Source organism: Pyxicephalus adspersus, chromosome 12 (genome assembly GCF_032062135.1).
Source record: "Pyxicephalus adspersus chromosome 12, UCB_Pads_2.0, whole genome shotgun sequence".
Taxonomy (NCBI): domain Eukaryota; kingdom Metazoa; phylum Chordata; class Amphibia; order Anura; family Pyxicephalidae; genus Pyxicephalus; species Pyxicephalus adspersus.
The window spans coordinates 14,106,651-14,129,161 of NC_092869.1; the positions used below are offsets into that span (position 1 = coordinate 14,106,651).

The following is a 22,511-nucleotide window of genomic DNA, read 5'->3' on the forward strand; positions in this document are numbered from 1 at the left end:
CCGACGCTGGATTAGCACAGCGGGACCAGGTAAGTGGGGATTTTAGTGTAGGCGAAAAAATACGGGGTTATCCAAAAGAGCAAAAATATTTAGTGCGAGAAATTACGGGCTTAGCGGTTAGGGGGTTAAAGGCACAATGGGATCAAGCCCTATGAATGCGGAAGAGGGGACATGCTGCACCACATTCCCCACAACTCTCAATCTCACATTCCTCAATCCCATCATGCATTTTCTTTTAAAGGGGTCACAATCTCTCCATAACTTCCCAACCACAAATCAGCTAAGGGGAAAGATTCATTCTTAGCCAATATGGTTTTTGGTGTAATTAAATTTTGCCTGTGGTCACTGTGCAGGGCCAGGCCATCCCAGCTTGAATCACGTTTGAAATAAGCTTCATATCGCTCCCAAAAGGCATCAAATCCTTGTGGCCTAACAAAAGACAAATCTTATTCCCCGCTTGGTATTGGGGATATGAAAGCAAATATGTCTGATGCAACAAAACCCATTTTAACCCTCTGTTACCTCTGGAACGTTAAGAATCCAGCCTATCAAGGCCACAGCTCACTCCCCAGCAGGTACTAGCTGGGTGGTGCCCTGACCAGGATTAAAGAGACCCAGCCTTCTTGCCACACATCACTTCATACCCTCACTCGATGAGACCCTTTCTCTACCACAGCAGGACACTAATCGCACAGGACTTGTGAGTACAATTACCCCCACAACAGGGGCACTGCCTTTCTCTTAGATGAGAGTGACTGACCTATTTGGACAGCAGCTATAACCTGTTATAGTTATGCTATAACTATTTCAACACTCTGGAACAGATTACTATACTATATTAGATTCTTAGCTGTCTTCAGAACTGGGACAATGGTGATCTTTACCTCGGCCAAATCACCATCTGTTGATTATTAACAGGGCGACAAAACTACCTGGGGCATAATTGATACAGAGGCACCTAACACTCTTACCTACCTGACTCACGCCATCATCCCCCCTAGCCCTAAACTATTAATCCTGCTTTATTCAACGACTTAGAAACCTGGAACTGAGCCTTGCACACTCAACCATTTACATTCTTAGGAGGTCTTTTACATATTCTTGGACAGTTGACCACCCCTACACAACATGCATCCATTTCCCCAGCACTCATGTGCAAGGGGAAACCTGCAGGCCAGTCCCTGTAAAAGCAAGAAACTGGCAATTTCTTTGCCTACTTAGGACCATCTGCAACAAACGGAAAAGGGCCCACCACCAGATACTCCCCTGCCCACGCGTTCTGTTTGAACAAGTTATGGCAAATTTTCTTTTACCGAGCCACACTCGGGATTACCGCTCAGGAGGTTAAACTATTTTTTAGTTTACCTGTTTTGATGTTTAATTTAAAATGTATAATGCACTAGCTGGTAGCACTAGCTTCCATACTTCTTCCACACACACATCATTTCTCAGTTTACCAAATGTATTATCTACTGCAAATAGTACATGATTGGCCCAGGTGGTGGAAGCCCTACTCATTCTGACCATCAGAGCCTCCCCTTCTAAGGGAAACTGCGCACTGTGTTTGCACACATTTTCTACGATTACATACACCCCCCTAGAACTTCTAAAACTGAGGTATACAGCTCTTAAACCACGGTCACTTGAATTTTTTCAAGCCCCTTAGTACTGCAACCAATTTTCCCTTCTTACCCTTACCCTTTTTGTATCTTTCTTCATGCTCCCCACTCATTCAAGGATACCCACTGTTTAACATGAAATTAGTTATTAGTTCAAAAAGTGAGCAAAGTCATTACTTATTAACTACAGACTGTTAAGTTTAACGTCCATAGTTAGAAAGGTCTTAATAAGAGAGTTTTATAAGGGAACAAAGAGGAATTTCTGCTAGAAAATAATATAATAAATAATAGTCAGCATGGATTCAAGATACTGCCCAAACCGCAAACAAATTGGAGGGCATTAAGACCTACTTGACAAACCTATGCCATTCCTTCCTACCGCAGTAAGAGAGGCATTGAAAACTCCAATCACAGTGGAGGAACTCCATGGAGCCATTCAAGGTACTCCTATGGGTAAAACACTGGGCCTCGACGGCCTTCCCCTATCTTAATACAAACTCTTCCAAGATAATCTAAACTCCCACTTTGTCAACATCTACAACACCATACATGAGGGATGGAGATTTTCCCTGGACTCCCTATGGGCCAATTGCAGTTATTTCCAAAGAGGGCAAAGACCCTTCCTACTGGCTCATCTCCCTTTTGAACCAGGAATTGAAATTGTTTACAAAGATTCTGTCTTCCAAATTGCTCAGTCGCATAAAAACGTGTTTACTACGACCAAACTGGGTTCATGCTCAGACGAGAAGACAGGGACAACACGACAAAGGGTGCTAAACTAAATACATTGGGCCCAAACTAAACAGATTATCCCTATAGTATTGTCCACCAACGCAGAGAAGGCTTTTGACTGCGTCGACTGGTAATTTATGGACATCACATATTTAGGTCTATGTCCCAAAATGCTTTCATGGATTAGGGCTGTCTATTCGCACCCTACCACCACTGTGTAGGTAAACTGTGTACACTCCACCCCATTCCACATATCCTAGGGCATGAAACAGGAATGCCCGTTATCTCCTCTAATATTCATCTTTACTTTGGAGCCATTGCTTCACACCATACGGGACTCAAGGGCCCCAAAAACCCCATAAGATTTCCGCGTAAGCAGATAATCTGTTATTTGCAGTCTCTAAACCAACTGTCTCCCTCCCAAATTTATTGAAAGCTCTGGAAGGAGTATGCCTCACTGTCAAACTTCAAAATAAATTACTACCAATCAAAATGTGTATTTACCTAAAACGTTACTTTACCTTTAACTGGGAATCCTCTTCACTTTCATATCTAGACAATAGATTAACGTTTAACCCTAAATTATTCTCCAATAACTATCTACCTTTCATCAGTAATTTACAATCCAATTTAACCTCCCCAGCGGTAACCCCGAGTGTGACTCGGTAGAAAAAAAGATGCTGAAAGCGTTAACCCCCGAGTCACACTCGGGGTAGCTAAAACAGCGAAATAGACTAATTAATCGAGCCTTGCGTGATCCGCGGGCGTCCCTCCTTCGGGATCCTCGTCTTCTTGCTTCATCCAGCCGGCGTCCTCTGCATCCAATGAGTCACCAGGGAGTTGCCGGTGACGTCTGTGCTTGCGGACGTTCCGTTAGGGGCGTGGCAGGAATATCAAATCTATTTGTATTGCATGCAATACAAAATAACTATACTGAAAGCAATACATTGGATTTATATGTGTAAAAGCAGTACATTGTCTTTCATGAACATTTATTTTACAATATAATATAATAGTATGAGTATAATATATATATATATATATATATATATAAACTTTATTATACTCATACTATTTCATTATACTGTAAAATAAATTTTCATGAAAAGCAATGTAGTACCACTTTCAGACCTATAAATCCGAACAGAAATGAACCGCCCAGGAGGGTAAATAAATGGGACGAAAGCATTCTCCGGCATGGGAAACAATAACCCCCATAGCATTCTAATTCTGTCCGTATTTCCATGCAAAAAGCGTTAAATTTTTTGGCATGAAAATGTATTTTACATTGTAGGCCTAAAATTCTTAGGTATAACCCACCGAAATATGTCCAATATTTAATAATAAACGTTAAATATAAAAACAAAATAAAATAGTGAAACATGTAATATAACTGTACAGTAGCTTGTATAATATATATATATATATATATATATATATATATATATATATATATTATTAAGATTTCTTTGTATTAGATTCAATACAGCTATATTGTAGTGAATCCAATACAAAATTTTTTGAATTTCCGCCTGCACCAACATGACCGCGAAACTCCGGAGATCGTCTCTGCATTTGCTGGCTGAAGATCGAAGTAGAAAGTGTCCCGAGGACCAGCAGAACACCGGGGGACGACAACGGAATGTAGTGTTTTTTTTTTGTTTTTTTTTAATGTTTTTGATGACCCTGAGTGTGACCCAGGATTACCACTTTTTGCATGGAAAACCCACCCTGAGTCACATTTGGGATTACCGCTAGGGGGGTAAAATAATAAAAAATAAATTGTACTCCCCAGATTTCAAACCTTAAGTATCAAAGCCCCAAGCTCATTTTTTAAACCCTTTACTTTAAAGTTTTCCAACTTAATCTGTTAAAAAAGGTCTCCCAAAATTCGTAGAACCTTGCTAATGGGACCCAAAACTGCGGGTCCCTAATTTCTTCCATTAATATTTAGCAGCGCATCTGGACAGAGTCGTCGACTGGCGTCGTAACCAACAATTTAAACGATGGTTGCTACTGGAGCAATGCTTTTCCGGGACTCCCTTAAATCTACTCCCATGGCTGCCGTTCTCTGCCATCCCAAGACTTTTAACCACACCCTACCCTGGGACATACATGGAATCTATGTGCTATATATTTCCACAAATTGAATCTCACTCCTTCAGGTCTATTACCTGTCCTTGGCAACCCTGCTTTTCCACTGGGAATAAAGACCCAGTCTTCACGAGACTGAAATCAGCAGACGTATCTAGAGTTCAGCATTTTCTTAGATATGCAAGTTGGGTTGAAAGAGATGCACTGAGCTCCGCAACACAGAACTATGGTTTAGACTTCTGGAGGGCAGTGCACCTTTTTCACTATCTCCGAACACTACATGCCAGTGAGGGCTTTGCCAGATCCCTCATACCCTTGGAACAACTTTGATTAGGTGAAGGGGGGACATGACATACCCCTATCGGTGCTCTATGCCCTTCTAAAAGACTCACTTCCCATCCTAATCACCAACATATTTTTCAGACTGGGGGACTGATGTGGGGATCACTAGCAGTAGATCAGAAAGAGAGGATATTACTGTGGACTCAAAGCGTCCATCAGTAACAGGTACAAAGAGTCCAATTTCAAAATATTATCGAGAGTGTACCACTCCCAAAAAAGTCCACAAACGCTTTCCAGAGGTGCCTGATCGGTGTTGGCAATCAACAATAGGTTCCATTCTTCATATATTTTAGAAATGCCCATGCCTACAAGCTTTTTGGTAAACAGCTAACTTTCTTCCTTTTACAACATTAATCCTTCTCACAGAAAATGTACAAAAACTTGTGATAAGACATCTTATAATGGCTGCAAACTGCATTTCTGCATATTGGCAAAAAACCTGACCAAACCCCCCCACCAAATGACCTATGGCTGCATGCAGAGAATGGATTAAATGCAGTATATCTAGATTTATGTACTGTCAATATACAAAGCAAGACACCCATATTTTTCAATTGTCTTGAATTCTTCAAAATCATGAATTGAAGTCCTTGCTCTTTCTGCACCTTATCCCCTGGTCTCTTGGAGCCGGATTAATACCCAACTAACCTCAAGAGGCACACAGCCATTGGCTTTCCCATATGACACTACACAAAACTGTTATGGGCGTTTGATACACACATAGGACACTCATTTACAAGCTTAACATTCCGTACCAATGTTACACCCTCAGGATGACATCAAATAGACTGTTTGATTAAACTACAAAATGTAACACACTACTTTCTTTTGTTTTGTTGTAAACCAAGCAATCATCATTGTTATTTTTTACATTGTTATCCAAGGTCCCTAATATGTTCGCATATGTATACGGTTGTAAATTTCCTTGGTTATTCCCTTGCAGCATAAGAATTTGCAGGTATTTCAGAAGCTGTCCGAATATCCTCTGCTGTGGCATTGCCCCTAACAATGGGGTTTCCACTCACATTTGCATCAATTATGTGCTCAGCATTTATATTGCCTGCCTTGGACATGGGTCCAATGAGTTTCTATCACTAGAGAGTCCAGTGTGTTCCTTTTTAGCAGTTCTCATGGGCTTTGCAAACCACCGCAGATCTTCATGCTTCAGCCACCAGACCTTGGAGGGTTTTAGTGGAAGGACTACTGCTCCCAGAGCTCTGGATGTTACCTTCAGGCACCCCAGCCCTGCCATCAAGCTCCTAACACATCAGGCAGACCCTTCACATGTGTGCTGATGGGGGCAGATAAAGGCTGAAAGTGCACCAAGTGCACAGTCCTTGTTCCAGAGCTGGATATGCTGTCATCAGCTTGAAATACAAAGCGGATCATGTTGATGGTTGTACCCAAAGGAATGGGGAGGTGCAGGAAACTGAAAATGTAGGTGCAAGTGGGGAACAGATAAATTCCTAAAATTTCATTAGCATGGCATCATTAGAACATAAAAACCTCTGCCCATCAAACTGTCCGCTTCCCTACCTTGAACCCCAATTTCTCTAGAACAGAGAGGTGCAAGTAAACAGAACTAAAGGTGCAAGTGGGGGACACTTGTGGCTAACACCCTTCAAACTTACATCACTTTGGCATCATTACATAAAGTCTGCCCATCAAAAAACGCTGCCCTGTTACACATGACTGTACCCCACCAGTAACTAAACCCCAATTTCGTTTTGATGGACAGAGTTTTCTATGTATTAATGATGCCATTGTGATAAAACTTTAGGGGGCGTTATCCACAGATGTTCCCCACAGATTTTCAGTTTCCTACACTTCCCCATTCCAGAGAAATTGGTGTTCCAGTGTTATAAATGGGCAGTAATGTGTAACAGGGCAGTGCGTTTGCCATAGTAATGAAATTTTAGTGTGGGGGGTTATCAAAAGGTGTCCCCCCACTGCACCTACATTTTTGGCTTTGTACACCCCACCATTCTAGGGAAATTGGGGTTCAAAAAAGAGAAGCAGACGGGTAACATATTATGACAGTTAGAGATTTGTAAGCGATAAGTAAAAAATTTAGGGGTCCTTCCCCAATGCTCCTTTTTTCTATGTAAGTGGCCCCGGGGGTCCCCAATTTGCATTTTTATTTAGGACTCCAAGGCACACTTGCTTTTAATACTGCAACCCCAATGTTGTATTTTCACAAGATTTTACATTTCTGATCCCCATATCATGAAATTTGTAAAAGCTGGGGTGCTGAAATTGTGAATGTTGCTAACTATAAGTGATCCCTGTGCACCCTGAAATTTACAAATCATTATGACATACGGTTTAAGGGATATAAAGGTTTATACACAGAGAGCTGTAAGGCTGAGGAATGTGTCATGCAGAACACACACACACACACACACACACACAATGACGTCATTACACATGCCCACTGGGCAGAGACATTGTTTACACAATTTTTTTTTTTTTTTCCTTTCAAACGACTAAGCACAGCTATGAGAGGGAGTGGGACAGCCTGTGTCCTGATCTCTTCATAGGTGTGCTCTCCTCACTTCGCTCAGCGGAGAACAGAGCGAGCACAGCAGCCTCTTCGGTGTCCGTTCAGAGCTGCTGAAAATGTACCGGGCAGAATAATCACAGCAGGTGGGCGGCCCGCCCCCCAAAAACAGGCTGGGGAGAACTATGAAGTAGATTGAATATGTTGATGACTGGGCTGTTTTCCTTTGCTCCCCTGCTAACCTGGGGAAATTGTCAGCTCTAGAAATGGGTAGCCTTTCTTCATAGGTCCCAGAAGGGAGGGAAGTCCGCATTATACAATAATGTCTTAAATGCAAACGCTCTATAGTTGTGCATTTCACATGTGGTTTCAAAGTTCAGTGCAGCAGCGGGATAGTTCTCAGGAATGTGTACAATTCTCAATAGAAATACACATAGCTGAATGGATTAGTGAAGTTCTGTGTAGCTCTGTAGTACTCTGTACAACCATTGTATAATTACACCCTTTAATTAATCTGTAACAAACACTTTATACAAATTTGGCTTTTTTTTGCACAGCTACAACTTCACTGTACATTTTTTTTACTAACAAACTTTCAAGAACCTTTGCCTTAATACTACAGTAAAAGTAAAAAAATCAGAATGGTTGAACTAGCGCTTTATTCCTCTTGCTATGCAAAGTTGAGATTGTAGCACAAAAAAGAATGAGGAAAAAACTGCACATACCTCATCAGAAACTTTAAACCTTTTTAGAAGCGCAACCACTTTTTGCTTGAAGTTCTGTTGCTGTATTCACAAAGAAAATATGTCAGTACCATTTCCTAGGGTCCTTTAAGATGACAAATATTTTAAAAACAGGTTATATTAGTTCCTACAAATTAGTAAATAAGTTTAAAATTTAGTGAAAATAAAGTTATTTGTGTGACAACCAACTGGCAGTTACATGATTGATACATATACTTTTTAAATGGGAGGTGGAAAGACAAAATAAACTAGACTGGTGACTAACAAGCAAATACACATTGCTGTTTATGTCTACTGCCAGATTTCCAAAACAATCTGTAATGTTTGGCTTTGAGATATATGTGGGAGATTTTTTTTATACTCTATGGGCTCTGTTTATAAAAACAGATAATCAATTGCTGCTATTAAAAAAGAGGGGTCTGGAAGATTTCCATGAGGGAATGTTTTAGTTAATGTTTGATTCCCCGTTTTATAAATAGAGCCCTAAATGTGTAGAAAATGCAGTTGTATTTATTCACATTGATACATTGGGCTGAATAAAAAAAAATTATAAGGTTTATGTGAAATGTAATTGTACCGATTGTTTAACTTGTTTTTCAGTGTGCTTTCTTTTATATGATTAGAACCAGTTGTATATTAAATCAAATAGGCCCTTGATATAGAAGGAATCAATCACAAAAAGCACACCACATCCCAATTGCATGAATAGAAATTCCAAAAAGGCACTATAAAAGGTGAGTGCCAACCAAAGTGGGACTTTTAAGGTGTGATAGATCAACAAGAAGAGCATGTTTTACAAAGTAAAAACAAATTATTTTATTTTATTATAGATAAAAAACATTTAAAGCTATACAAATATGATTCACAATGAGTAACAACAATACACACAGTATATAAAAATATTATGTACTAGGTTTAGCATCTCAAGGGCCAAACCACCTGTGCTCAAAATTGGGGGGAGGGGGGAGGTGTTGGTTGGTGAAACCCCATGAATAGTTTGTCATAGCCATTTGATGGTGTTGTTTACTTGTGGGGAAGTAAATAATTGGTTTGTATAATTCCCCTCCCTCTTTCTTGTTTAGACGTGTTCCAACACTGATGTTGGCGTCTCTTCCATCGGTAACATGCCCATATTTTTAAATATATACTCATATTGGTTATCTTTTCAGGACTAGTTTTTTTTTTTAGTATCAATCACTCAAATAGAATCAAATATTGGGCCCTCTGGGCCCCTTCTCCTTTTCCTCTATTGTTCAGACATGCGTTCAGACATTGATATCTGCACCTATTCTACTCTGGGATTTCCTAAACTATGCAGTATGTATTCGAAAGATTAATTATTCTTTCTATCTATCTATCTATGTGTTATGGGACACCTGTACTTATTTAATTTACTCTTCTCTAGATTTGTGCACTTTGTTGTGCTCATTCACCTGAAGAAGTAGTTTAACCTAAGAAAAGCATTGAGAAACATTGGGGTTTGACTGTGATCTCCTCCCCCCTCCCCCCAATTTTGAGCACAGGTGGTTTGGCCCTTGAGATGCTAAACCTAGTACATAATATTTTTATATACTGTGTGTATTGTTGTTACTCATTGTGAATGATATTTGTATGGCTTTAAATGTTTTTTATCTATAATAAAATAAAATAATTTGTTTTTACTTTGTACAACATTCTCTTCTTGTTGATCTATCACACTTTAAAGGTTCCCTTTGCTTGGCACTCTCCTTATAGTGCCTTTTTGGAATAATTTTATTACTGTTATGTGATTGGAAGTTCTGTGTGATACGCGTCAGTTCATGGTTTTGCATAGATTTTATGACCTACTAGCATTTATAACTAGCATTTATAACTGAATTTATCTTGATATCAGCATTCTGTCATATTCTACACATTAGAATTTAAGCTTTGGATGATCTGTAGCGTGGGTAATTAGGGTTTTATCGCTTGCAAGCCTAACAATAACATGCTTATGGGAGTAAACAACAATAAAAATATATCAAAGGGGAAGATCACTAGACAAACAACAATTTCTACAACCATTAATTTTTCATTATCATGGAAACGGAAGATGAAAAGGTGTTGTTGCCAGGGGACTTTGCTTAAACATAACTGAACAATTACTATTAGTGACTGAAGTTAATATAGTGTCCATCATGACATACATAAAATATTAAAATTTGAAAATGGAATTTACATATTAAAATGCAATACACATTATTAGTTATTTAAAGTGGATCTGTGACTCCCAAGAAAAAAAAACAACAACGAAATATGCTAGAATTTAAATATTGGAATAGTGGACACATGGTAATCAATAATACTGCCTCACACATAGGGGTTCCTGCAGCTCATATACCCAGAATTCCTTTAACCTCCTAAGCGTTACACTGAGGTCTAGATTTCTGTACCAAAAGTGATCCATTGTTTTTCATGATTTTTTTTTTTTTAAATTGTAGACCTGTAACTTACAGAAATATGTCCGAACAGGGGTTCTAGTAGATATTATGAATATAAAAAATGTTTGAAACACACAATCATTTAAAAAAAAAATTACTTTTAATAAAATTAAAGGAAAAACACAAAAATCAGCTTAAACATGACTACATAAACAAAGCTTGAAGCCATGGCAGGGGTCAGGCAGGCGGTGATGTCCAGGTCCAGGCAGAGATGTCAGAGTCCAAGCAGAGGTCAAAGCAGGCGGAGATGTCAGAGTCCAGGCAGAGGTCAGGGCAGGCGGCAGGCAGAGATGTCAGAGTCCAGGCAGAGGTCACAGCAGGCAGCAAATGGTCAAAATTAGGCGAAGATCAGCAAAGGTAAGATAAGACACAGTGTTACACACTAGCCATCCAGGGAATAAGTGGCAATTTTTAAAACTTTGATTCTGTATTTATTGGGGTTTGTTTTGAATTATTTTGTATTTGATTGGATACGCAAGTTTGTATCCAATCAAATACAAAATATAAATTTGAATTTCCAAGTTATTTACTTTTTTTTTATTTTTTGTATTGGATTGGATACGGGAGTTTGTATTCAATCCAATCCAAAATGACAGTTTGAATTTACCAATTACACACAGGAGTTTGTATTGAATCCAATACAAAATGAATGAATTTCAATTTGAATTTCCCGCACACGCGCCGACGTCATCATGCACGCAGGGAGGAGCCGTCCGTTTTTTTTTTTCTCTGCCGGACGGCTTCTCGTTTCAGAAGGCACCCGGCGCTGGAACGAGAAGGACGTCGGACGATCAGCGGGACCAGGTAAGAAGCCGGCCGGCATCTTGTGTCCCGCCGGCCGGCATCTTGTGTCCCGCCGGCCGGGCGGCGGAACACAAGATGCCGGCCGGAGGAACACAAGATGCCAGCCGGCATCTTACCGGTCCCGCTGGCACCCGACGCTGGAGAGGGAGATCGACGGACGACGCTGGACGGAGGACGATGCTGGAATACGAAAACGACGCTGGATGAGCACAGGGGGACCAGGTAAGTAAGAATGGGAAAATCTCGGGGTTAACCATCCTTGCAATTTTTTTGTGCCCGAACGAAGGTCGGGCTTAACGGCAAGGTGGTTAAAAATGGAGCATGCTATCCTAATTTTTTTCTGCTGCATCACAGCTGTTACATTTAGATATTGTCTCAACAGGTATCCTAAAACATGAACAGATTGTGTTGGTTGGGTGTATTTGTTATCAGTAAACAACATAGTTGCACACACTTGAGACTAATTTATTGGGAAAAGGATAGGGACAGGCAGTATTTTTCAGTTAAAAGTCCACTGTGTCCCTACAAGAATATGGCTAAGGGGGTTTGTAGTGTAAAACAAAAAAAAACAAAAAACAAAAAAAAAGAGACAGATGTAGATACAAGCAAACATGTTTACATGTATACCATTGAAAGTCTTTGTAATACTAAGGACCCGTAGTCAACACAAGCACCATCTTTCTCTGTGTATACTCAGATTCATGCAAGATTAAACACTATAGGGAGAGTACCCAATGCAATTTATGGCCCGGAATACACTGCAGAAGACTGCATTTTCTGTCAAAGTTGGATAAATATTGACTGGAATAACCAATGCAGAGAGCTAAATCACAAATAAATGGAAACATTGTATAGTTAGTTAATCAGGGAACTTGGATTATTAAAAACAAATCCACTTTATGACAGGTTATTTGGACAGAGGGAGTGACAGATCGGAACAGCATAATTGCTCACCCAGTAGATACTAAACACACAGTCCAAGTTAGTATAAGTAAATAAACGGACCCGGGTTATAGACGTTGTTCTTACTATCGTTCTTCGCTGCTTCTTTGGTTTTCCAACATCAAATTCGTCATCATCCAGGTCCTGTTGGAAACATGAGAACTCATAATACATCACAATGCTGCAAATCAATGCTGCAACAACTTAAATCACAGATACACTAATAAAAATTTTTCATGCAATATTTTGGGAAAATTTACGAAGCACAGATTCTTCTGTTCTTACTCTGAAAAACAAGGAGTTTACGTCTCAATCAAGAATACTCTTACACCCTCTGCACATCCTGCACGTCATACCCTCTGAACTCCTCTCCTAAACACTCTACACCTATTGCTCCTTTCACACCCTCTGAACTCTCTCCTACAAACTCTGTACATGCTGCTCCTCAATACCTTCTGAAATCCTTTTTTATTCACGCTCTGCTCATAGTGTATTAGACTGTATTAAAGACATAGGACTATGGTAGGGACATTAGACTGTGAGCCTCTTTGAGGAACAGCTAGTGACATTACTATGGACTTTGTAAAGCGCTGCATAATATGTTAGCACTATATAAATACTGCATAATAATTAGTGTCGTGTTCGAATTCGGGCCGTCCTTATATTCGACCCGAATATGGCTGTTCGAATTCAGGTAGACCCGACCAGAAAAACACGTTGTTCGCAGGTTCGAATTTGGCCCTCCCACAGTGTCTAGGGACCTCCACCATAATGCCTAGGGCCTTCCAGTAAGAGCAGGGAACCTCTCTTCCATCTTTGTAGTGGCAGGCAGCCGATTGGCTGTCTGTCACCACATGCCACACAGGCAACTATTGGCCTATATAAGGCCAGGGCTTGACTGCATTTACCACTCCTTACAGAGATCTGCTAGCAGACACAACCTCTCTGTGCAGTGTCAAAGTAAAAAAAAAGTGCTGAAGTTAGACTGTCACTATTAGTCAGATAGATAGTTGGATTGTACTGTATTGCTTTAGTCCTGTAATCTACTGTACTCAGATAGGTAGAGTGTTTCATTGTTAGTCACATAGATAGAAAGTTAGGCAGCCAGAGCCAGGGTACCTAGACGGCGTGCACACCATCACACTTGTACCAAGAGACAGTCAGACAGACGCAGTGACGGACGTCTGTGCTGCATATTACAAGTGTCACCGCTGAAGGAAAGTGCCACATACAACACATACAGCGCACTTAAACTTTTTGGGGAAAAAATACCACCCCCCCAAAAAAAAATCTGCTTACTGTAAAAATTTACATTTAGTGAAGCATACTAGCGCCAAAGAATTTTTCAGGGTGTGAAGCTACACAAACATTTCTACTATGTCTAGCCAAAGAGGAAGGGGCTGCTTTGCCAGGAGTGGCAAGGAAAGCGGTATGGGTTGGTTTTTAAGAAGCCAGCCGGACCTTTTTAGCGCTGCTAATGATGGTGTGCTTCCATTATTACCGCACCTTGAACAACAAGTAGTAGAGTACATGATCCAGCCTGGGTCAAGTGATTGCACCCCCTCTTTCTCCCAGTCCCAGACACAGGCCTCACATGGGTCCCAAACTATAGTCCCTGATACACCTGTTCCTCCTACTTCTTCCTCCTCAGCTGGAAAGTCTTGTGTAGAGCAGAATGTTCATGTGTACGTGTAGGAGTCCCACCGAGGGGTTGGAGAGGCGGAGCTGGAAGCATTGCTTTAAATCATCTGAAGGAGAGTCAGTTCACAGGCTTTCCATCCTCTTATTTTCCACCCCAACACTCTGAGCCAGACGAGCCACTTCAAACTGGGTCCAAAAAGGCCACTGCTTCCTGTCAGCACATACAGGGAAACGGTCTCTTCTAATGAGGATGATGATCCTTGATCCGACATGGGGCAAATAAGGAGATCATCATAGGCAGGAAGAGGAGGAGGAAGAAGAGAAGGAGAAGGTTGCAGAGCGCCCTCAAAGGAGCTCCAACGCAGGTTGGCTGGCGTTTGTCACATTGCTAGCAGACAAGATCAGGAATCATTGCCATCCCCCACACCTTCTACCCCATTGTCCAATCTTGCGGCAATTGCACAGCTGATTTGGATTTGAGCTCCTTCCTTACCGGCTGGTGGGCTCTGTTACGCAGTCCTCTGCGCCAACCCACAGTATGTTATGCCCAAGCGGCAGTATTTTGCACAAAAATGTGTTCCTGCTTGCATTAACATGTGCAGAGCAATGTGTCCGTGGCCCTGCAGTTTCTGGCAAGGTGCACCTGACAACCGACAGTTGGTCCAGCAAGCACGGACTGGGAAGATATCTTTTCTACACAGCTCACTGGGTACCTTTGGTGGCAGCAGGGGAAGATGCAGCTGCAGGAAGGCCTGCATACCTAGCTCCGCCCAGAGCACATCACCATGCAATCTCCTCCTTGACCTCCACTTCCACCTCCTCCTTTGACTCGTCTGCCTTAACCTCTTCCTCCAAGGACACTTTGCCGTGAAGACCCAGCACCTCCCCCATCATCTGTTCCCCGCCAGCAACAACCTGTAGTTTGCTATTTCGGTGCAAAAGTCAGACGTTGCCACTCAGTCCTGAGGTTGGGATGCCTCGGCTCCCTCAGCTACACGGGCGCAAATATTCCAAGTGCCCTGTGGGAGCAGGAGGGCATGTGGCTAACTCCGCATGGACTCCGGCCAGGCAAAGTCGTGTGTGACAATGGGACCAATCTGCTGGCAGCCCTGCATTCTGGGAAACTCGCACACTTACCTTGCCTGGCCCACGTCATGATCCTTATAGTACAATGCTTCCTTTGAAAGTACCCAGGCCTCCAGCCGCTGTTGCTGAAAGCCAGAAAGTTGTCGCACATTTCTGCCGGTCATACACAGCCAGTGCCAGATTGGTTGATTTACAGCGAAATCTCACTCTGCCGGTACACGGGTTAATTTGTGATGTGGCCACTCGTTGGAATTCCACCTTTTACATGCTGCAGCGGCTCGCTGAACAGAAAGCTGTGGTGGATTACGTGGCTGAGTCTGCTTGTTTGAGACGCTTACCTACATTACCCTACTTCAGCCCCGCGGAGTGGCTGCAAATTGAGAACTTGTGCACTGTATTGGCACCTTTGGAAGAGGCGACCAGGATGATCAGCAGGGATAAGGCCTGTGTCAGCGACACCATCCTTATCATATGCTTGATGGAACAGATGGTGAAGTTTGGACACTGCAGGACGCTGCAGGAAGAGATGATGTTTACAACATCATCTCGTACATGCCTGCCTACTAGGCATAGTGTACTGCAAATCCAGGAAGAGGAGTATGTGGAAGAGGATAAGGAGGAGAACGCAGGCATGGGAAAAGGAGAGGAAGGGGCAGAGGAGGATATGGAGGGTACATGGCATCAATCCACCAAAATACAAGACGGCATGTTCTGTGAATGGCAAGACCAGGCAGAAGAGGACGACCCTGTGCTGCTGTTCGACCCACAGGAGTCTGGGTCCAGAATTCCCTCAGCTGTGGGAACTTTGAGCCACATGACAGCCTTTATGCAGGAGTGTATAGCCATGATCCATGCATACAGCACATAAAAAATACTGACTACTATTGGATTGCTACATTACTTGATCCACGTTACAAGCCTGAGATACAACAACTCATCTTGGCCCAATACAGGGGACCTAAAATGCAGCACTACCATGATGTGCTTGTAAGGGACTTGTGCTCAGCCTTTCCGTATGCCAGCAGCAGCAGGGATGCCTATGGCAGCTCCACCAGCTATACCAGCCAAACTAGTACCTTAAGCGGCATGGGTGGCAGCAGCAGGAGAGGTCTTGGATCGGCAATGACTTCAACACCCCCTCTGAAGAGTGCACTGATTAGTCAGCAACTGCTGCACGGCCTGCTGACACCTTGACAGGAAGAGCACTTTCACAGCCTTCTGCATCTCCGTCTCCCCATTGTGGCCCTCTACCTGTACTCTGTCTCTGAGGCCTATAACTTGCAATGGAGCTTTGTAACTGGCTAATTTTTGTACGGAGGACCTCCCTCGGGCCCTCTGCCTCCACTTACCTTGAGGCCTATATCACTTGTAATGGAGCTGTGTAACCGGCTAATTTTTGGACCAGAGTAACCCCCTCGGGGCCCTCTGCCTCTATCTACTGTGAGGTCTATATAACTTGTAACAGAGCTGTGTAAATAGCTAATTTTTGACTAAAGGACACCCTTCAGGGGCCTCTGCCTCTATTCTGAAGACTGTGTATGGCTTGTAACGGATCGGTGAAACCTGGCGGCTAACTTTTTGGACCAGAGGAACCCCCTCGGAGCCCTCTCTGCCTCTACACGGAGGCCTGTATAAAATCTGGCATATTCCCTCGACCGCCCCATAAAATGGTCTTGCCAGCAACATAAAAAAAGCCTTCCTGATTTTTTTTCTTGCCTTGTACAGTGTTGTGCAGAGCTGTGGGAGTCCTGACATGTTTTTTTAAATGTATTTGTAGGCTGTAGATGCTCTACACAGTCCCGAAAAACTCATTGACTTTAATAGTGTTCGAATTCAATGTTCGATCACCTGAACAATATTGGCCTAGTCGAGCAAAGAGCTGTCGAATCGAATAGTGAGATATTCGACTAACAGTAATAATTATATTAGTAATAGAATAGTAAGTGGAGCTATACAAATCATTCCTTTGTGACTACTGTGTATCGACAATATCAGAAATTAATCCTAACATTTATTCAAAACTTCATACAGCTATTTCAGCCTTCTTGTTCATCATTATTGCAATGTTGGGAATTAATGGCTTCCTGCTGCTGTAGGGGGGGTGGAGACTCCATTGATTTATTGGAATGGCTGGTTACATGAATAAATGTTTATGCAGTGTAGTTAACATTGTCTTTTGGTGGCCATTTTAGACCTGGGTATTATAAAACCAGATAATGAGCTAACTATAAAAATATTTTTCCTAATTCTTTCTTAATACTTTAGGCAAAATAAAAGGATGAAAAAGGTAAATGGGGTAATTATTAAAGCATGAATTGCAAGTCTTGTAATAAAATATGCTACCTTGAAAAACTTTATTGCCAGACACATTCATTTATCAATCAATACAGGCTGGTTCAGCAGGTGATATTGACATTTTTGCACAAGGTAATTTGGGACTGGGCTACTTTCATGAATGCAGACTTAAAATTGTTGGTTAGACAACATAATATAGCAAATACTGACCCCTCCAGTTGGCTATTAAACCTGTCAAGTGCACAAAAGGACATGCAAATTGGAAATGTTTAAACTTTCATTTTAACAAAGAAATATTACCAAACTGTTATCCACTATCAAAGACTTTCTAATTTCACTGGTCAAAATTTTTATGCAAGACCTTAGTGCTAAGTACTTTGAAAAACAATTAGCAAAACTGTTTCAGCTATTCAGCTTCACCAATTCAACTATTTTAATACACAGAATTGAAACTATTTTGCATCGTATATCTTGTCTTCACTTTTCACAACAAAATATTGATAAATTTTGGGCGCATATCATTCACAAGTACTACACTTTTTTGCAAAGTAAGGTTTGTAGAGGATTTGAATGGATAGAGTTTCAAGTCTTTCTAGGTCTGGAATGGGGTTTGGAGTTGGTTGAATGTGGAAACGTCGTATGTACCTGAAAGGTGACATGTTCCTGAGAAGGTTTAGAGAATTCCTAAAATGCTTTCTCCTTTTTAAAACGTTTGTTTTCTACACTACGAGGGGACAGAATGCACAGAATGACCACCGGACAGGGGCAATAACCCTCCAGCAGAAATAAAGTAGTACCCTAAATAAACAAGAAGCAATGTAAGAAATGTTCCTACTTTCTGCACATTTAAAAGAGCTCTTAAAACCCTCAATACTCACCCACCAATCCATATTTCCCCCCTCCTATTGTGTGCCACTTCCCCCTCCTCGTAGATTGTAAGCTCTTCTGAGCAGGGTCATCTCCTCCTGTTTCATTGTTTGTGTCTATCATTTCAACACCTATTTAATGTACAGCTCTGCATAATAAATTGATGCTATATATACTGATTAATAATATTAAAGCGTAATAATATTAAGGCGTATACTCGCAATGGAATGCAAAAATAGAAATTCACGTGCTCACAACTCAGTCACTTTAAACTTTTCAAATTCAAAAAGATTTAGGCATTTTGGAAACCTACATACTTAGGTTAACAACTTAAATAAAACTAACAATTACACGTTTCAAGAGAAAAAATATGCACAAACTGTTAAAAAACTAATGTGTGTCGCAAGCTTAATAGAGTGCATTTATGACAGCTAGCCTAAGCTGTTATTGCAAGCTAGGGGTATGACAAACATTACAGTAATTCAAATGTTTACTCACCTGGCCTTGGACAGCATCATCACTGGCTTCTTGTTCTGAAGAGAAACTTTCATACTCCTCCTCAGAATAGTTATCTAAGAGACAGAATATTTTTGAAACATTAGTTTTACTGTGGGCAGAACAACTTACATTCACATTAATTTATATGATTCTGTGGCTTTGTCCAGTAACAAATGTTATTTTCTGACATCCTACATAAATAATGAGTCCTGTAATAATGTAGGAATGAAAGCAGAAAACATAATTGCGTGGAGAGGACATGTGCATCTGACACTCTTGAAAGTGTTAAACATTAAGTGGCTGCAGATTTCACAGGGAGTTGTTGTATTTATATTCAATATGTTTATTAACTTTTTAAAAAAATATTTTACATACATGCAGAAAATTGAGGATTAACATAAAATAGTTCAAGACAAGAGCAAGGGAGTAATTTTATACAAAGATATTCCCAACTAAATTAGAAACATATTACCAAACCCTATTTCGAACAATGGGCCTGATTTATTAATGCTCTTCAAAACTGGAGGCAAGACTACTAAGGGAGAATCTGGGTGATCCAGGTTTGCTAATTCCCTAAGCTCTCCCATTAACGTCTATCTGGTCCAGCACTGGCGAGCTTAAAGAAATCAGGCCCTATGTAGGAGAAAACTTCCTGTGAAACTGAATGATGGACTAGTCACATCAAAACTTAAAAAATGAAGAGGTGAAAAACGTAAAAGTGGGTGTGGGTCTGTGAAAATGAGGGGAGAAGGAAGGGAGGGAGAACTAGGTAAAAAGGCCGCTGGAGACCTTCAAGACTGAATACATAGCCAGGTTTAGGTCTGCATAGATATTGCACCCAAGGCTCTGAAGTGTTATGAATATGAGAGGGTATATTGTTACCAACATGTGAGATTATCATTAACCATTATCCAAAGCAATTTGCATTTAACAAAGTCTAAGGTGAGATTGGAGGATTTCCAATGTTAACAAATTCTTCAATTTAAGAAATAAAGCTGTTTTCATGGTTTTAGGAAGATTAAATTAGAGTAACTGAAAAATATAGATTAAAAACCCTTGTCCAAAACCTGTGTAATTCTACCACCAAGCATAGTACTAGGAAGGATTAAGGATTAGGCCCTTGAAGCCATATGGAACATGTACCATTGAAGTATTATCTCATTAATAAGATTCTATCTATTCTAATATTTCTAAATGTGGGTTCATAGAGCACTGGGCTGACTTTTCATTGGGGTACAACCTGTATGCGAGAGATGGTTTGCACCTAAATGAAAGGGGGTCCTGTGCTAGGGGAAAGATTTATGGGAATGGTGGAGGGATATTTAAACTAGGACAGAGGGGGGTGGGACAGTCAAATAAAGTGGCACAAAGGTTAGTCAGGGGTCAGAAACTAGTGGAGGGTGGATTGGGGATAGTTGGGGGGAGGGTTATGGATAATTGTAAGGCGCTTCCCATGTTACAAACAAACATTGGATTGTGCAATACTAATTGTACTAAAAAACAAAAGGATTTGGCAAACAACAATGGTAAAAGCACCAATAGATTAGAGAGCCTGTTCACCAATGCTAGAAGTCTAGCAAACAAGATAGGGGAGTTGGAAGCAATAATGAGTGAGGATGATTTTGACTTAGTTGGTATTGCTGAATCCTGGCTTTGTTCTTCGCATGACTGGGCTGTCAATATTCCTGTGTATACTCTCTTTCAAACGAAAGGGTGGTGGGGTCTGTCTGTATGTGATAAGTGATCTAAAAGAAGAAATTGAGGATGGAACAAGCAATGAGGTTAAGGCATTATGGATGGAGTTGAATGTGGGGTTGAATAACACACAATTAATTTTTGGAGTCTGCTATAGGACCCCCAGTGCTAAGGAAGAAATAGAAAATCAACTACTAGCACAGATAGAAAAAGCAGCAGTGTTTTAATCATTGGAGATTTTGACTACCCTGACATTGACTGGAGAAATGGTACTACAAGGAACAGCAAAAGGGAGGAAATTTGTAAATCAAATACAAGATTATTTTACGGTACAGTTTCATAGATGCCCCAAATAGAAATGATACTCTGCTGGACCTAGTTCTTTCTAACAATGCAGAGTTTATAACAAATGTGCAAATAAAAGAGAATCTGAGTAGCAGTGACCATAATATGATTTTATTTAATGTAAGCTGTAAACAGGAAGCAAGAACAGGAAAGACAATTTTAAAAGAGCAAATTTTCCATTATTAACGGTGTCTCTGGGTTGGTAACTGGGGAAAAAGACAAGCCAGATATCCTAAACACATTTTTTTTTTAGCTCTGCATACACAAAGGAAAATGGCAGAGCTCAAGTCCAAATTCATAAAAGCAATGTCACTGCCTTAAATGAGTCACAATGGCTCAGTATTGATATGATAGAGAAAGAACTGGGAAAAATTAAGGTTGACAAAGAATCAGGACCTGATGGATTACATCCACATGTCCTCAAAGAGCTAAGCCTGGTTATTTCAAAGCCATTATTTCTAATTTGTAGACTCTTCAGTCACTGGCAAGGTACTGATGGATTGGCGTAAGGCCAATGTGGTTCCTATCTTCAAAAAGGGAGCAAAGTCTTTACCAGGTAACTACAGACCCGTTAGTTTAACGTCCATAGTTGGAAAGGTCCTAGAGAGTTTGATAAAGAACCAGATAGAGGAGTTTCTGCTGGAAAATATTATAATTGATAGTCAGCATGGCTTGAAGAAAGACAGAAGTTGTCAAACAAATTTACTCTCCTTTTATAAGAAAGTAGGTAAACAGGTTGACAGTGTAATAGCAGTTGAGATAGTGTACTTGGTTTTTGCTAAAGCATTTGACACTGTACCCTACAGACGGTTAATATGCAAGTTAGGGTCGATAGGTTTCGAAAAGTCAATCTGTAAATGGATAGAGAACTGGCTTAAAGATTGCATCCAGAGAGTTGTAATTATTGATTCATACTTTGAATGGTCTAAGGTTATTAGTGGTGTACCCCAGGGTTCAGTGTTGGGACCCTTACTGTTTAACATCTTTATAAATGATATAGAGTTTGGGTTTAAAAGTACCTTTTCTGTGTTTGCAGATGACACCAAACTATGTAATGGAATTATGTCCATAAAGGGAGGCTGATTCATCAAGCAAAATCGGAAGCTCACTCGCGCACTTGTATTCGCGATCTGAAATCGGAAGCCGTTGCGCAATTCAGCAACTGAATGAGCTCGCGACCGGAGCTGCGCATCCACGGCAGCTTTACATTGGCGAGCTTGCATTAAAAGTCACTGTTCCCCTAAAAAATCATTCTTTCTAATGGCACACATATTACCCTTAGATGTGTGTACATATACATAGAAAAGAGAAATTATAAGAAGAAATAGGCAAAGAGGGCTTTTTGGACCATATTGCTTCACATTGAAAAGATTGCCTATTTCTTCGTATGATTTCTGATATCATGGGCTTGGCTACAAGCAACATTCATGGAGGATATTGCCTTTCTTTAAAAGAAGCAATCCACATTTATGTGCTTCCACTACCAAGCTGAGGGGAGTAAGCCAATTATATATAGTGGGCCAAGGTCTAAAATGCCATTCCAATCTGCAAAAACACCCTGAAGGGATGGAAAAGCAAGAAAATGTTTGGCTCAGAGTGGATTTGGCCCTGGAACTTTGATATACTAGTACTATTAGTTTTGTGTAAACACCTACAAAATGCATACACTCCAGTATTTATCAGCATTAAGGTAAGCAACAACACAACATCTGTTCATTTCTGCCTGACCCTGCTTGTGAGCTTGGCAATCAATGTGCTTTGATGTTGTGCTTGGCAACCTGGACCTCCTTCAATCACCATCAGGTGTAAGAGAATGAGTATGCAACTCAGCTGGAAAACTAATTGACAA

General features: G+C 40.8%; 1 protein-coding gene across 1 annotated transcript in view; it reads right to left on the reverse strand.

Annotated features, from left to right (window-relative positions):
- PACS2 (phosphofurin acidic cluster sorting protein 2) overlaps positions 1-22,511 on the reverse strand; it is a 171,531-nt gene that overhangs the window by 117,189 nt on the left and 31,831 nt on the right. The window contains exons 6-8 of the mRNA XM_072428760.1: positions 18,623-18,696; positions 12,323-12,379; positions 8,013-8,072 (exon numbers count right to left, since the gene is read on the reverse strand). Coding sequence (XP_072284861.1) covers positions 8,013-8,072; positions 12,323-12,379; positions 18,623-18,696 — 191 coding nt within the window. The remainder of the gene's footprint in view (positions 1-8,012; positions 8,073-12,322; positions 12,380-18,622; positions 18,697-22,511) is intronic.